General features: G+C 35.1%; 1 protein-coding gene across 2 annotated transcripts in view; it reads right to left on the bottom strand.

Moving 5' to 3' along the window:
• FSTL5 (follistatin like 5) overlaps positions 1-17555 on the bottom strand; it is a 232486-nt gene that overhangs the window by 136401 nt on the left and 78530 nt on the right. For both annotated transcript variants that reach the window (XM_072335512.1, XM_072335514.1), the window contains exon 4: positions 12248-12496. In XM_072335512.1, coding sequence (XP_072191613.1) covers positions 12248-12496 — 249 coding nt within the window. The remainder of the gene's footprint in view (positions 1-12247; positions 12497-17555) is intronic.

The raw sequence follows: 17555 nt of genomic DNA, 5'->3' as shown, positions 1-17555 counted from the left end.
CCCTTGGCCTATTATGGTTCATGCTGAAGAAAACATTCCCACAGAGAATCAAAGACACAGATGGAAACTCGTTCTCAGCAGCAGAAGGAAAAAACTGCCTAGGTTCCTTTAAAAGAATCCTCCCTTTTGGTTTAATTTAGTGTGCAACAAATAACAATCACATATAAACTACAGTGTTCTTTACCCCTAATTACACTTTATTCCTACTACTTCACCCAAGTCTTTTATTTCTATTCAAGCTAACATTTATAAATATGTAACTGTTTTGAAAATATCCTGGAAATTCTGAAACTCTTTACACTAAGTTATCTCCCATTATTGTTTCACTCTACAATTCTTTCTGCAACCACAAGGACTCCAGTAGAGCTGACAAAGAAAACATATGGGTTCAATCTTAGGAAAGAAACTGACCAAGGTGACTTCAAGAAACACCAGACAGAATAATGAGGCTACAGCGGTATGTCTCAACTGTCATACTTGCCACGTAACACAGAAGCGTAACTCTGATGCAGTTTTCAAAACATAGACAAAGCAAAATAAAATTCTCAGATTCAATTAAATCTCTGCCAGGTTTTAATCCCCAAAATATAAAGCAAGATGGTTGTTACACAAAATGTAACTACATCCTGTTCAGCAAAGGAAAGAAATTCCTTTGAGCAATTCAGAGAAAATATTTTAAACCTAAGATAGTAAGTGTATCAGGGAGGAAAAACCCCAAGACATGCCAAGAGACTTGATTTCTTTCCTGGATCGAGAAATATGAAGTACATCAAAAGGAAACAACATTCCCCACCAATTTTCACCACAAGCTAGTGTTAGCTTTATCTGACCCTTCTAAGACTCCTGTGCTCTTGCAAACATCATTATTCCAAAGTTACCTTATTGGTAACTGGATGTGAATTTAAAGGACAGAACACAATTCCAGGTAAAAAGAAAATGGGATAAAGCTGAAGAAATGGACATAAAGTCAGCACAATTCTTCAAATAAGGTTGCAAGCCAAGGTTTAAAAAAGAAAAAAAAAAAAAAAAAAAAAGTATCACACAACAATATTCCCAATAAGTAGGCAAGTCAGCCATGTATCACAAAACAAAATGTACAATAGGAAGTTAATATCATAAGATACAAGACAAACCATTCCTTCTATTCTTTTTTGCACATAAACTTTCATTCCCAAGTATATTAAAAGGACTCCCATTCTTACTGCTCAAAAATGTGGCTTTACAATACTTGCTAGATAACTGTCTGTGCTTAGTGAAGAGATAAATAATTAACTATTTAACATTTCCAGAATGTTTTTGTGAACCAGCTATGCTTTTTTCTTTTTTTTTTCTTTTTTTTTTTTTTTTTCAGACTTTTTATGAATATTATAAGACATAAGTTCACAACATACTCAATGAGCTATTTGGCTTCATCATTACATTGCACTCATCACCCAAGCTTCATATCTATTCAGCTCAATATAAAGACAGGCTTGAACTATTTTCTACATTTTTAACATTTTAAAAAAAAAAATGGTATTCAATTTCATCGGAAGCAAACTCCTTCCCTACTAGTCCAATAAGCAAATTAAATTATGATATTCAGTTTTTACTAATATTGTTACAGAATGTAGGATCCAGAACCAGACTAGGTTGGGAGAGATCACAAAAATTATCAGTTCCTACCATTCATTGAAAAGGGACCTAAATGAAATTATGTAGCTCTCTTGTCCAGTGACATATTTTTAACCTCCAGTGACAGAGATTGCATTACTTCACTAGGCAGATATGTACACTCACTTTGTCTTTCCCAAAATTCCAAGAATTAAGATCCTTTATTATTTGATTTCTCCTCTGCCTTTTAGAAATAATAACATCTCATTCAGCTTTCCATACTGACAATTCAAAATAATTCAGTATGAAAGATCATTTAAATACCACAAACACCAAACCATCCTTAAGGTAAAAGCTGAATAAATTTTCTGTGGTATCAAATTATCATAGGAGTACAACACTGTCTAAAGTTAGTTGATTATTTTTTCCACTCCACTTAAAGATCTAGAATGCTTGTCAAAACACAGGCAGGAACTTGTTTGTTCCTCTGTTCCAGGACGTGCAAACATAAACCAGCACAAATGAGAGAAGTAGGGAGATGCCAGCTTGTATCTTGCCTTCACAGAATGCAATGGTATCATCTCCCAGTCTCCTCCATCAACCTGGAAACATTTACTCCCAGGCCAGGTCTTCAGACAGAAAACATTCTTAGGCCTCCCCTTCCAAAAGCAAACTGCTCTGAACAAATGTTTTCAAATATACAAATAATCTACAAAGTGTTTTGTCTCAAGTTCATGTGAGACAACACTCTCCTTATCAGTCTCAGACACTTCGGATACATCTTGTTCTTTTAAACCCATTTGTAACAGAGACTTTGTCACATCTATTCACACCTTTAAGTGGAGAGCTGAAACCACAAGGCCCTAAAGACTATTTTAAAAAGCATATTCCATGACTGTTATTCTATTCTTCCAATTTGAATGCTAAAGCAAGACATGTGGGTAACTCAAGACTTGGACTTGACCTGATTGAAAATGATCTAAAAAAACACTCTTTACATAATCAACATGATCCTGAATTGACCTCATTTCACATCTTTCATGCTTTAAATATGCCACTTATTTTTCAAGTATCTGACTTTAATGGCTCTTAAAAAATAAAATAAATAAATAATAATAATAATAATAAACCCTTGCAGCCTTTTCATTATCTTCAGTGGTTAGGCCTAAACTAGGCCTGAAATTCATTCAGGTGATATACCAGAAGAAAACCCATATCAAGTGGAAAGCATGCCCCACCCCCCACTTCCGCTGTAATACTAAATAGTCAGGGATTTTTTGTTGCTGTTATTCTTGTTGGTTTATTATTATTATTTTTAATACAAAGAACTAAAACATACAATTTCTAATTTCTTGAATAATACCTTTAATTTAAAAACGTTGTGATGGTTGAAGAAAGCGTTAGCATTCAAACATATTTATATCACATAACTTCACATATGTGATATATACTGACTTCCTTTGTTCAGTACTATAAGAGAGTTTAAAACATTTTTTTTTTTTTTTTAATATACCTTTTCTCCCCTTCCAAGCTTATTATTACAGAAGTATGTTTTTCTCTAGCTACCATAACTAAAGTATCTGCTGTGAAACTTGATCATACAGTAAAAAAGATGGATATATTCCCAGTGTGGCCATTCACCATCTGCTAAAGCAAATACACTTAAAGATTCTTCTACAATTGTGATAAAATGACAGCAAATCTAAGAGCACACAGAGCTCATATTCTAAAATGATGATTACACAACTATAGTTTGCATCATTAGGGACCAATAAAAGTCTTTATGTTCCATTTGAATGGCAAGGACCTTTTTCAAAGAGAAGCCGAAATGGGAAAATAACAAAGAAATGGTCCATTCAGCAGTTGTCTTAAATTTAGGAGAGCTAATGAAACAACTTCTTGACCACAATTATTTTAAAAAGCAAAGGTATTTTCTCACTTGCAGGTTTTCTTTATTTATTTAACTCATATACTTAACTCATATACTCAATATACTCAATTAACTCATATACTCAATACTTGCCCTTTTGCTAAACTTCAGAATAGTTTTTGATTCACATTCCGGGGCACATTAATCATAAGAGCTCAAGTAAATTCCACATTCTAGACAGATTCCCGGTGTATTTAGAAGATTGCTACTCAGTTAACTAACAATGGATGACAGAAATGCTAAATACACAGCTTTCTACTCGCAACTGAAGTCTCCTGACACACAAAGGATGAATAAAAAAGTAAAACTTGCTATTTTATTAAATAGCCTGTAGCACTTTTTCAATTCTACATGCCTAATATTATTAAGCAGATACAAAATCTGCATTGAAATACTGTTAGTAATAAAGCTTCAATATACTTTGTGTTTACTGAAAGACTCAGTAGTAGTTTAATAGAGATTACACCTAAGAGCCCTACTTGCTTAAAACCAGCGTCAGTAGTTTTCCTTGGCAAAAAACATTTATTCTTCTAGAGATTCAGCAGTCTTCGTCTCTAAATGGTGAAAAGTTAAGAAATAAATAAATAAATGCCCACCATCTGCTCTAGCCCTTAAGGAGACAAACTTTCCTCATGGTATATAGTACATAATTTAACTGTACCCAAATCCAGCACAAGTAAAGAGCAAAAATACAATTAAAAAAAAAAATAAAAAATTAAACATCATAGCAAACGGAGATTTTGTATAACTTCCCTTCAGGCACTGTTTTAGCTTTTTTGTCATTATCTATTTTCTTTTATTTCTGCTGTTTATTTCCAATAATTTTAAGAAAACATCAGTGTTACCATTTCAGACAAAGAGAAAACTAACAGATTTAATTGGACTCCATTGCCTCAAAATTAACTGATTCCATGCTTGAGTATCAGGGAAAGTACATTTGCTCACTCAAGTGACAGAGACTGTTTTCTACTCTCAAATAACTTTAAACAATCTAATTTCTCCATGAAAAACAAACAAAAACAGACTTCAAACGACATTAACATCAATATTACTTTGATATCAGTAGCAAAACTTTGTGATTTTAATCTAAAATGCTCCAAGTTCTGAAAATAAAGGGAAAATGTATGCTACAACATTCAACAATTCCATGCTTTCCAAGCATCTAAAATAAATATTAACCCTTCATTAGCAGAGTACACTACTTCAGTCTTTCCCTGTTAAAAAATCCTTGAAGCTCATTATTTTCTGGACATTTTTCATACTTATCTATATCACATCTTCAAAAAATAGAATACATACAAACAAATAAAACCAACCAATAACTAAGAAAAAAAAAATACACTTCAAGCAGACTGAAAATATCTTGCAGAGAAGGTGCTGGTGTGGGGAAGTCATCTTGGTATCAGTGTTTTAGATATCAAATGTGAAGGAACATAAGAATTTGAAGCTGTTCACTGAGTTTCAGTGACTATGTTCTGCTGTTTCCAGGAGATTAGTTGATGGACAAGAAGCTGGACACGAACCAGCAGTGTGCACTTGCAGCCTGGAAGGCCAACTGTGTTCTGGGCTACACTAGAAAAGGAGTAACCAGAAAGGAGAGGGAAGTGATTATCCCTCTCTACTCAGCTCTTGTGAGGCCCCATCTGTAGTACTGCATCCAGGCCTGGGGCCCCCAGTACTAGAAAGATACAGAGCTCTTGAAACTGGTCAAGAGGAGGGTCACTAAGATGATCAGAGGGCTGGAGCACCTCCCCTATGAAGAAAGGTAGAGGGAACTGGGCTTATTTAGCTTAGAGAAGGCTCCAGTGAGATCTCATTGTGGCCTTCCAATATTTGAAGGGAGTATATAAACAGGAGAGGGAATCACTGTTTATGAGGGTGGATAGCGATAGGACCAAGTGGAATGGTTTTAAACTAAGACAGGACAGGTTTAGTTTAGATATTAATTAGGAGGAAGTTTCTCACTTAGTGGGTGGTGATGCACTGGAACTGCCCGAGAAGTTTGTGGACGCCCCATCCTTGGAGGCATTCAAGGCAGGGCTGGACATAGTTAGGAACCCTGCCCATGGCAGGGTGACTGAAACTACATGATTTTTTATGTCCTTTTCAACCCAGGACATTCTATGATGATTACAAATACCTACAGAACATCTTAAAGAAACTGGTGAAACTGTACCTACATAAGGCGCTACCAACATTGATTATATAAGAATCACAACCATCTTTCAGGTTCCAAAAAGCTAATTTGTTTCTAATGGATAAGCAGAAAACAACAACAAACTATGAAACAAACATTGTTTTATGTGAACAAGAAATATTTCCACAATACTACTATGGGAACAGCAAATAGCAAAACACAAGAAGCAGCTTTTAACCAGCATGTTTTATCTCCTGCAGATTTACTTCCCCCATCAGTTATAAGCTACTGAAGTCAGAAATGGGTGTTTATGATCATTTTTAATGCTTAATTTTCTCCATTATTTGAGAAAAAATGTTTTCTTCTCTCAAATAGTGTACCATGTAGTAGCCACCTTGAATTCAACTATTACGCCAGTGCCTTGCATATTTTTTCTAAATATTAATGATATTTAAAAACCAACAATAATATCTGTTAACATAAATTTTCCTCAAAACCTAATGAAAAAGCTGACATTTTAATTATAATTTCAGAAGTTTATTTTAGACAAATCAGTGTGCATGTATGCCTTAGCTTAATGCTCTGTTGTTGTTCTAAGCTGTGAAAAAATATATAGCACTTACATGTCTGCCTGAAGACTAAATTTCTTCCATTTGTAATAAATCTATAAAGTTTAAATTGTCTGATTTACTGTGTAAGAATTTTTGCAAGCCCACAGTCCCTCTTATCAGATTAGGTTATGTTTAATTAGAATAATTACAGAGAATTATAGCTGGCATCAAGAAGCACTAGGTTTGGAGAACATGCAGCCACTGTGGTTAAATTAGGCACTGCTGTAGTCTGTTGTTTATCCAGAGATTACTAAATATTATCGTAAAATGCTATAAGGTGCAACTGAGGATGCAGAAAATATTTAAACCTTACTCACACTGGCAATGTCAGCACTCATCTGTAACAGGACCAAATCAACAGGAGGAGAAGAACAAAGAAAACTCACCATAACCTACAGTGCTCTAGCTGCAACAGTAGGCAGGAGCAGCCAGGTTAGAAGGGAGCACACTTATATTACCTTCTCCCCCTGATTGTTTTTTGACAGAACTCTACTACTTCTCTTACTCTTCCTTTGTTGATTCCCAGTCTCCTTCAAAGCTACTGGACACAACTGGCTCAAGCAGACTACTGTGTGCTCACCATCCAAAACCAGGCAGAAGTAAGGTGTTTTTCAGATATTCTTATCCACAGAATCCCAGAATGGCTGAGGTTGGTCTGGGATCCATCAGGCCCAGCCCAAGCTCCAGAAGACCACCCAGAGCACCTGTCCAAGCCCACGTTCAGGTGGCTTTGGGAGATCTGCAAGGAGAGAGACTTCAGAGCCTCTCCAGCAGCCTGTGACAGTGCTCCAATAACTGAAATTGCACACACATTGTGTTCCATTCTCAAGACGCTAGAACTATTCTCTTCTTTCCCAAGCTTGTTCTCCCATTTACATTAGGAAAAGAACACTACACTAAATGCAGTTTCATTGAAATTCTTCATCCTCCTACACTATCATCACAAACAGGTTTCCAACCTAAATAATGGTGTCTACATTTATTATCTTACTTGTCTAAGTCAGTGAGTTGACAGAGACTTTGGAACACAGCTTTCACTATAGGCTTCCTTCAACAGATTCAACTTTATTACTAAAATCAGAAAAAAAGCACATCTCAACGTTTTCTACCAATAAAAATTTGTTATGCCCACATATCCTTTTCCTTACGCGGTAACATACAGAAGCAATGCTCCTACAAGCAATTTCAAACTTCATTAATTTTTGCACAGAGATTAACTAGAGAATACTAATTCCTAACCACTATATGAATGCAGAATACATAATAGGCTAGAGCTTATAAACATGTACTTCAGTAGTGAGATAATACCATTCATAGACTGAGACTGAATATATATATATTTGCTATGTTATTAGCCATTCAGAAAAATTTCTTCATAATGTGTCTGTGGCTTATTACCCTTATTACCCTTTCATCCTACATTGTATTTAAATCAAAGGGAAGGAAAAAATAAATAAAAAATAGAGTTTTCCATTTTAGTAGAGTGTGAGTACTGCATTACAACTTCACTCTTCCCACAGCAGATATTCTACACACAGAGCTAACATTTCTGCTAGTTTGGATGACTTAAGAAGTTTAAGACAATTTGGAGTGATTCAGGAAAACTGATTGTGACAATTCTTGTGCAGATGCATGAGGAAAAAAAAGTAAATAAATGAACAACCTTCCAAATTTCATAAGCAATGCAATTCAAGAAATAAAGAACGTAGGGACAGCAAATTAGAGCAAGAGTACTAAAACTTAGTTTGCAGCTTCATAAAACAGTAAAAAGAACCAGATTCCCATTAGCTACAACATCCCTTTTCAACATGAAAGACTAAAAGAAGCCATATATTTACCCACCATTTTTTTTTCCAACTCTATGGATGAGTAGTTAATACTGTAAAGAGTTAAAAATATATGAAATTCCCTGCATGAAGATAACACTTCATGTTCATCTCATCTTCAGAAGTTCATTTCAAATTCTAACGCTGTTTCACTAACTCGAATCTACATAGATCATGGACTGAATAATTCCTAGTAGAAGTCAAAGGATTGTTATACTCTGACAAACACTGTATGTTTAGAACAGGACAAATATTTTTTTCATTCCTTAGTCCTCTGATAAGATTTATAAAACTTTCTTCATGGTTTGTTTTATAATCTAGTTTATGTGGAATTTACTTTGTGGACCAATGGCTGAATTTTTGAAGTTTATCAGCAGCAACCTTAAGAATGCATTCTGTCTGCATAGGGGAACATGTTTTCAGAAAGGATGTAATAATGATGCTTTCAGAACATCAACGAGGAAGCCAGCTGACAGACACAGAACAAAGGAAACACTTCAGAAATTTTCTGTTGAGTTGAAAATACCGCACCAGAATCTCATTCTAATTAACATATCCTAAGTCTCTTTTGAAAGTCATTGAAGATCAACACTGAATAACAAGTATGGATATTCAAGGTTGATATTGAAGATCAAATTCTTCCTGAAGTGAGGTTGATAACATGAGAGACATATGTTTGCTTTTCAAGTACATAAACTTTAAATTAGACAAAATAAGTGTTAGTGCTTCTAAATGAATGTGTCAATATTTCAGAAATGAGTCTAAGACTACACTGACTTAGGTCACAGATTACCACAAAATATCTTTGGACTAATCCTGTTGCTATCACTGGAATGGCTAGATTAGTATTCTAAATCTCTCCTGCAGGCTACTGCTAGGATTTAGCTCACTTCAACTCACTTCCACATAAATATTAAAAGCAGTTATGTGGCTTTCCCCTCCCCTGGTGATGGGAATATTAGAAAATGCACAAGAAAAACTTATACACTTGACCCTGGTATTTGTGAAGTCTGATTGTGAAATACTACATTGCTTTTGCCCATGAGATCTCTTGTGTACTGGGTAAGATTAAAGAGGAAAAAAAGGAAACAACAAGTTTTATGTCTGAATTTGTGTCATCATCCTTGATGTTTTTTCCCTTCTTCCACTGGAATAGAAGACACACCATTTACCCATACCCACCCTTAGCACAACCTGATGATTTTGTAAACATTTTTCAGATTCTACACAAGCCATTTCATAACTTGCCACATATACTGTGAACTTTTTCCAGTAGACCAATATCCCTTTTCAACTTGTTAGTAGATGGTTCTTATTCTCACTGTCCTTCACAACTCCGTATCATTAACTGACTCTTGGTTTCTTGGTATACTTCCTCCTTACCTTCCATTGTTTTTCCCCCCTTTCTCTAACCTTGTCCTGTACTCCACTGAATGGTTAAAAACTAAACCACAACAAATACAATAGTCACCAAGACTAATCAAAGTAGCAGCCAGTCAGTTGTTCACTTCCATTTCTTCACTTCTTCATTTTCATCAGTGTTGGAATAATAATTTGAAATCACTCATTAAAAACAAGTTCCTTAGATCACAAAGGAATTCCAAAACATTTAAAGTTTTTAGAATCATCTTCAATAAATATTTGAAGACATTTTTAAACAGCTGTGGATTGAGAGCTCTTCCGAAAGAGGAAATGGCACTTGCATTTACTAAGAACCAGATACAGGACAGTGGACCTGACAGGTAAAAAACCGGACAGCACTACAAGTACAGATGTTTCTAACTTGATCATGTTTTCTGTGGATCTAAAAGCAACAACAACTACAACAAAAAACCTACTCTGTAGAAAGCAGGAGGAGATCTAAATAAAAAAGAACTACAATGCAGAATACATTTTTCCTGTACACCAGGAGAAAATTAGAAGCACACTCAGTAATTGAAAGAGTCGCATCCAACATCTAATCAAGGCAGTATAAGAAAAAATTGTTCAGTGTCTGATGCAAGTTTATCTTCTATACTACAAACACACTAATAAAAAAAAAAAAAGATGAAAATTACAATAAAATCTGTGAAAAACTAATGTCTGATTATCTTGAACCAAAAATCTATAATTTGCATACAAATCTGCATCCGCACCAGGAGAATACGATCAGAAAAGTGATACTTAAAGCTTCCTGCTTCAATTACTAGTTCATGTCTATTTTCCACCCATATTTAAGGGGAAAATTATGGATTCATTTATTTGAATTCGCATATTTGCATATCAGACATAGGAAAGAAAAGAACAGTTCACATAATTTACTGCACGATGGATAAACCTACTGTAGAACTAAAGCAAGAAAAGAAAAGCATAACAAATATAGTGATAAATAATCTACCTAAAAAACAAAAACAAAAACAAACAAACAAAAAAAAAACACACACCAAAAAAACCACAAAAAACAGGCACAGGACAAGTACCTGAAGTTTTAATTTAGAAACAAAACACCAATTCATGGAGGTCCACCTTCAAGAAATAACTCTCAGTACCTCAAAATGCACTTAAAATTAATTCCAAGCACGTTAGTCAATCATTTGATACTGTTTACACATGTTACACATGCAGCTTCAGTACAACAAAATCCTCTGTGATGTCATTGTGAGTTTCAACATACAAACCAAGGACCTCTTTCACTTGGCACGTCAATATTCTATCTCCATTCATTATCAATGTTTCTAAAAAGGTAATCATCTTCAAACTCTTAAGCAAAACTCTCACAATGTTTAAGAGACACTATAAATCACTCAGCAAGTAAAAGTATAATTTCAACAGTTGTAGCTTCTAATATACTATTCTGATGTTAACCAAGTACCACAGAACATTTACTCATACATTTTATTTTCCAGTCATGGAACATTAAATACTTTCCTGGCCAGATTACTTCTTTGAACATGTTTTCTTTCCCAACTTCTCTTATCTTGACCTTATTGCTCAAAATTTATCTCTGAAGAAACATTTTTTTCTGTCATGGAAATCAACCAGGTATGCAGACAACAGAGCATGGAAACAGGCTGCCAGGGAGGTTGTGGAGTCTCCACTGGAGATATTCAAGACCCACCTGGACGCCTACCTGTGTGACCTGGTGTAGGGAACCTGCTTTGGCAGGAGGGCTGGACTTGATGATCTCTGGAGGTCCCTTCCAACCCCTACACTTCTGTCATTTGAAACCTTCCAATGCCAATGTTAGAGATAAATACATTGTTTAGACTACTTAAAATCTAAAATATTCAGGAAATATATATATATACACACACACACATACATATGTGTGTATATATATATATATATACACACACACACATATGTGTATATATATATATATATATATATATATATATAAAAATTAATTCTGCTCTTAAGTAGACTCATTAAAACTGGCATCATGGAAAATAATTATTGTCCAAAAGTTACCTGTTTGTTTTAATGAGGAAAAGCACACTACAAATTTGCAAACATGTTTAATCAAGGTCAGTATTGGCAGAGTTCCAGAAACCTTCAAAGTGTGAGCAAAGTGCATACAATACAGAAACTGCACTTGCTGACACCTTCACTATGACAAGCCTCTTGATCAAAAGTCCATCTCTCAGCATTCCGTAGATGAAAACATCTAACTTGAATGCCTTGGTAAATGCACAAGTGAAGCTGATTGTCCAAATCCAAAGCGCACAAGATGCCTTTAGCCATGAATAAGCTGTCAGCCTACCTAGTCATCAACCACAACATCAAATGTAAGCACAGAACCTGCAGACATACCAAACTCCTCTGCAATTTCAATTTATGTTTTTCCTATCATAGATATTAATACACATTTGGCTTTGGGACTGTAAAGACATTTAGATGAACGCAGTCAACTGCCACATTTCTAAGAAACTGCTAATGATAGATTACAAATAGACATTATGCTCGTTCAGGTTTGAAAAGGCGATCACAGAGAACACTATGTATAAATGAAAAGAAAAATCATAAAATGTCTCTGGAGTGAAACAATTAACTTTATTAATTTTCTGAGTCATATATTTGCTATGCTTTCAATGCATCTTGTATAGAAATTGAACTAATTGAAAACACATAACCAATAGCTATATTTCCGATATCCATCAGCTTCACTTACCTTTGAAGAAGCAATCTTCGTTATGGACAATGGTGATCTTCTGCTTCTTCAGGCAGGCAGCCCTGTGTACCTCACAGTGGTTTTCATAAAACTCTCCATCTGAGCCACACACAGGTTTGTAGTGTGGTTTGCAGCGCTCCATGCAGACACATTCAGCCTGCCCACTCTCCCCATTCACAACACAGTGCCTACCCAGGCCACAGTACTTGTTTTCACACGATTTAAAATGTTCATCTTGGCCCATGTATCCTGTAAAATAAATAAATAAATAAATAAATAAATGTGGAGGTCTGTCATGGAGCATGCAATGCATCTGACAAAACAAAATACATGTTTTGCCAATAGGCTTTCTTTTAAGCACTCTAAGCCTCTTATGAATATTTACAAGACCTTGCAGTCAGAACTACCTTATGAATTTAATGAGGTAGAGAAAAGCAATGAAAAAAGTACATATATTAATACTACAATCCATACAAAGAATTTTACACTAAGTAACATAGCAGACAACATTGTCTTATTAAACAGACTTAATTCTACCAACTCAGTGTTGGTACAAAAAAGTACTTAGTAAGCAGACTTATTCTGAAATTAAAAAAAATTACTGGTGAGATTCAACATGTACTCTATGGTACATGGCCAGCGAGTGTAAGCTATCAAAAACAACAAACAAAAAAAAATGGAAAAGCATATTTAAGGGAATAAAAACATGCAGATTCATGAAGTCAAGAGGAAAAGCACACCTCTAGAACATGAGACAAGAAACAATAGAAATGAGCAGAAATGAAATAAGATGTAAGGCATTTTAATTAAAGAAAGTATATCCTAAGCTCTGTTCCAACCATAGAGGATTCCTACATGGGAAGGTTTACTTAAATATAAAAGAAACACAAATGTAGGTAATTAGGAAGCGTAAACATGACTGGAGAGACAATCTAGTATAAAGATACAATCTAGTAACACTGTTTAAGATAAGAAATACTAACAAGCAAAGAGACTGCTTTTAAGTGTACTGTGAAGTATGCATTTACATTCCGGTACAACTGCTTTTTAAGAAGTTGGTGACCATCTACAATATAGAACCATAGCCTAGATTTGTGAAGTGAGAGCTTCTGGTTAGAAATAGATTGAAAAACAAGGCATTTTCTAGTAACTGATGACCTGGTCAAGACAACCTCCCAGTGCATAAAAAACATGGATCCTATGTAATTTTGAGATAGTATTTTTGTTTGTTTGTTTAATTTTATGCTACATACAAAAAGCTGTTTATTTTATGTAAATGGAAGTGAGAGCTTTTTGTTTTTTTAAACCACTTCCTGACTAGTCTTAGCATAGGTCAGCCTTAAATAAATTTAATCTGGTTATCATGACTAGGTATACTTCTAGTCATTGTCACTTTCAATTAACTGTAATTAACACCAACATATAGTATCAAGATTAAATTTACTCATCATTAAGAACATTTTATTAGTTGTTTTTGTTGTTGTTGTTGTTGTTTTTTTACTTGAATTCTGTCACCTTTAGATTATTTGTTATTGTATATAACATAATGAGGCATTCTCAAGAATTTAGACAAAATAAACACACAGAGGGTGATTTGTAACCATAACTAGAGCTGGGTAAAAGTTCCTAGGAACCTAGGGAAGGTAAAAAGCAAAACAAAACCAACAAAAACAACATTTCTGTGGTAGCAAGATGGTATTTCAGGGAAGAGAGCACAGCGGAAGAGAAAGACATATATAGGAAGTGGATGGCTGCTGTATGGAGTCAGAAGAGTTTCTGGTTTCAATGAAACTAATTGGATTTGGATAACGACCAGTGCTTAAGAGAACTGAAGCAGAGACACAGCAGTTTCTGCAGGCCATCAACCCTGAACTTCCTTCCGCTCATGCAACATGAAAATGAGTTGCCTGGACTAGTTTCCTAAAGCCAGCCTTCTATTGCTGGTGCCATCACATAAAATAGGTGGCATGGCCAGCAGTAGCTCTGTAAGAAAAATAGGAGAAGGTGATTGCATAGAAAAATATATCTCTGGCATAGCCTCTGTTGCCACAGAATGGCACAGTCAATTCTTTGTACAGGAAAGGATGGTAAAGAGAAAAACTATTCAAAATTTCCTCTCAGAATCACTAATCCTTCAATTACGTCAGAGGCCTGAGACAATAACAGTGTCATCAAATAAGTATAAAATACTAAAATATCACCAAAAGTGAGAATAAGTACAGCCCCTCACAGTTACTTCTTTTTATTCTCTCGGCACTCACTCCTAACCTCTGAAGCAAACAAGAATTTGATCTCCAAATGATATATCCTCCTTGTACTCTTACTCTTTGCAATACCTTTCTCATTCTCACAGCCAAGCTGCACTCCCATAGAAAAATTAGGAATGAATATATGCCAATGTATAATTTCATAGCTTTAGATTATTTTCTTCTTTAAAGAATTGATGAGTAAAAATAGTAGCTTGGGACACATTCGCCCTAACCAGTAATAATCTACATTCTTCATTTCCATGGCAGAAGCCAATTCACACAAGTTCTCATGACTAGGATTACTAGACATAAGACAACTGTACTTAGACTCTTTGCTTTTCTGTACAGAACAAATCCCATCAATTTTTGCAGACAAATATACTACAAAAGCATGTAACCATGAAATTTGGTCCTAATATGACAAATCCTTTTGCTGTAGTATTTTACAGCATTCTGAGCACAAAGCTGAGACAACTGCATTAGAGCGATCTTTATACACATGGAAGAAATAGTCATACCCAGTAATATCAGCCTGATCTAAACTTTCAAAAGCACCAAACATATTTAAAATAAGTAAATTTAATGGAAAATAAATATTTCCAGTGAGCTTTTGAACATATTTTTCCCTGAGCCAATACATCATCGCTATATAAAGGCAACAGAAATTAACTGACTAAAACTAATGTAGATCCAGATTCTTCCACCTACTGTTAATGTCTGTCAACAGTTTATCAGCCAATTTGGCCCAGTTCCGTGACTGAGTAGTAGAATTGTGGCAGTTTGAGAACAAAATCCATAAATAATTATTTCTGCTTTCTGATTTGGTAGCTCGAGATCTCAAATTGACAGCTGTTCTGAATTATTGAGATATGTGGTAACTAAACAACATCCAGTACTGTACACTGCTGAGGAAGTAGAAACTGATTCATGATTTCACTTTGGGTTTCATCTTAGTACTATAATCGAATATGATGCCTGAAAGCAAAACAACTACTTTAAGATGAAGGAGAATGTTTCCATTATATTGATAGTAATACTGGTATTTGCATGCATCAGCATATACCTATTACACACATCAACAAACAAGCAAGCTTTTTGCTCTAAGAAAAAACTGTATTATTTTGTTATGAAATGTTTTATAAATGCCTCCATTTTATACCGTTAACTAATCCAAGACAATACATGTATTTTTATATACCATCGCATACACATCTCCTTCTACTGAAGTCAGTGGTAAAATTCCAACCAGCTTCAAACTGCTTGGACTTTGACAAGCCACAGCTGGAGTACTGCACGCAGGCCTGGAGTCCCCAGCACAAGAAAGATGCAGAGCCACTGGAGCAGGTCCAGATGAGGGCCACAAAGATTATCAGAGGTGTAATGCACATCTCCTATGAAGAAAGACTGAGGGAGCTGGGCTTGTTCAACCCAGAGATACCCCACTGATTCATTAAAATACTTAAAGGAAGCTTATAAACAGGAGCAATATCAACTTCTAAAGTAGTCATAGAAATAGGACAAGGCTGGATGGTTTTAAACTAAGAGGCAAGATATAAATTAGATGTTAAGAGGAAATTCTTTACACAGGTGGCAATGAGGACCTGGTGCACATTGCCCAGAGAAGTTGTCAATGTCCCATCCCTGGAGACACTTAAGGACAGGATGAATGGGTCCCTGGGCAGCCTGAGCTGATGGGTAGCAACTGTGTGCATAGAATCATAGAAATACTCAGGTTGGAAGAGACATTGAAGATAAATCCAACTGCAAAAACAAACAAACAAACAAAACAAACAAACAAACCACCATTTGAGGGCTGTTCTTCTTCCATCTAAGCATTTAGAATTTTTTTAAGATGAATCTGGGTTCCTGTATTTGGACAAACAACTTAGTTTAGAAGATAAGCAGTTCAGCGTACTCAATGTTAAGAGACAGAAAGGTAAATCAAAAGGATAAATGATCTGCCCAGAAACACTAATCTCTTTTATCCTACTTAATTAGTATTGCTTATATGACAATGGAGGAGTCCAAATTTGATAAACAGCAATTCCTATGGATATAGGAAAACGTGCACCCATACAGAAAATTCAGCATACTCTGCATTTTCACCTCAAAAAGTGTAATACACATGAATTCTTAAAGGGCCTACAGCATTTTGAAAAACAAAACATCCTTCACTCAACTGAAATGCAAATTCTTTAAGTCAGGAAACATTATCATAGCTGTAAGTTTAAAAGCCACATAAGGCAGTAAGTTTTTTTTTATTAAATGCTAAACTGGCAAAATGAAAGAGCAAAGATAAATTATTTATTTTTATTTTAATAACTGTAGAAAGAAATATATTTTTGGCTTTTCTTTTGAGACAAATCATAATAAACAGCTTAAAGCCGTCACTTAGGCTTCCTCATACTTAAACCTAGCTGAAGGAGAAGAACCCAAAGTTGAGCAAATTTCAGGCCACATTTGCCATGTTTCAACTTCACAATTAAGTGTATGATTTAGTATGCAAAAAAGAAGAAAACTCTCAGGAACACCTGCCTTCTCTTCTAACTAATCTGTTTAGAAAAACACTGTGCTTGGAAACTCATGTATATATGTACGAGTCACTATATTCTCTAGTTGGCCTGAGGTGGAAAGGATTTTTGTATTATGAATCCTCACCCCCAAATACAGACTTCTTTCCTCTCTAATAGCAGAGTTCACATTCATGCCTTCCATCATAACTTCCAGAATTCCCTACACAACATTTAAAACAAAATGACAGCTATTTTTTGGAATCTTATTCAATGCATTGCTTTTTTTGTGTGTGTCAACAGTCCATCTGTCACCCTGCATTTTTATTTAAAACAAACCCATCTATGACATTTCCAACTCTGCTGTTATATTTTGTTCATTATATTAACTACAAAAAGCAACACTGGGATTACCATCTACATAAATATTCAGTATGGTATTAAGTTTCACGCGAAACTGAAATATCTTGGAAGAGCTGGGGACAGAAAAATGTAAAACAAACTCGTCACCACCCACTGTTAACAATGGTAGGGCATTAATACTGAGCA

Source organism: Excalfactoria chinensis, chromosome 4 (assembly GCF_039878825.1).
Source record: "Excalfactoria chinensis isolate bCotChi1 chromosome 4, bCotChi1.hap2, whole genome shotgun sequence".
NCBI lineage: Eukaryota > Metazoa > Chordata > Aves > Galliformes > Phasianidae > Excalfactoria > Excalfactoria chinensis.
The sequence above is the reverse complement of the archived record's forward strand: the minus strand, read 5'-3'. Positions and strand labels throughout refer to the sequence as shown.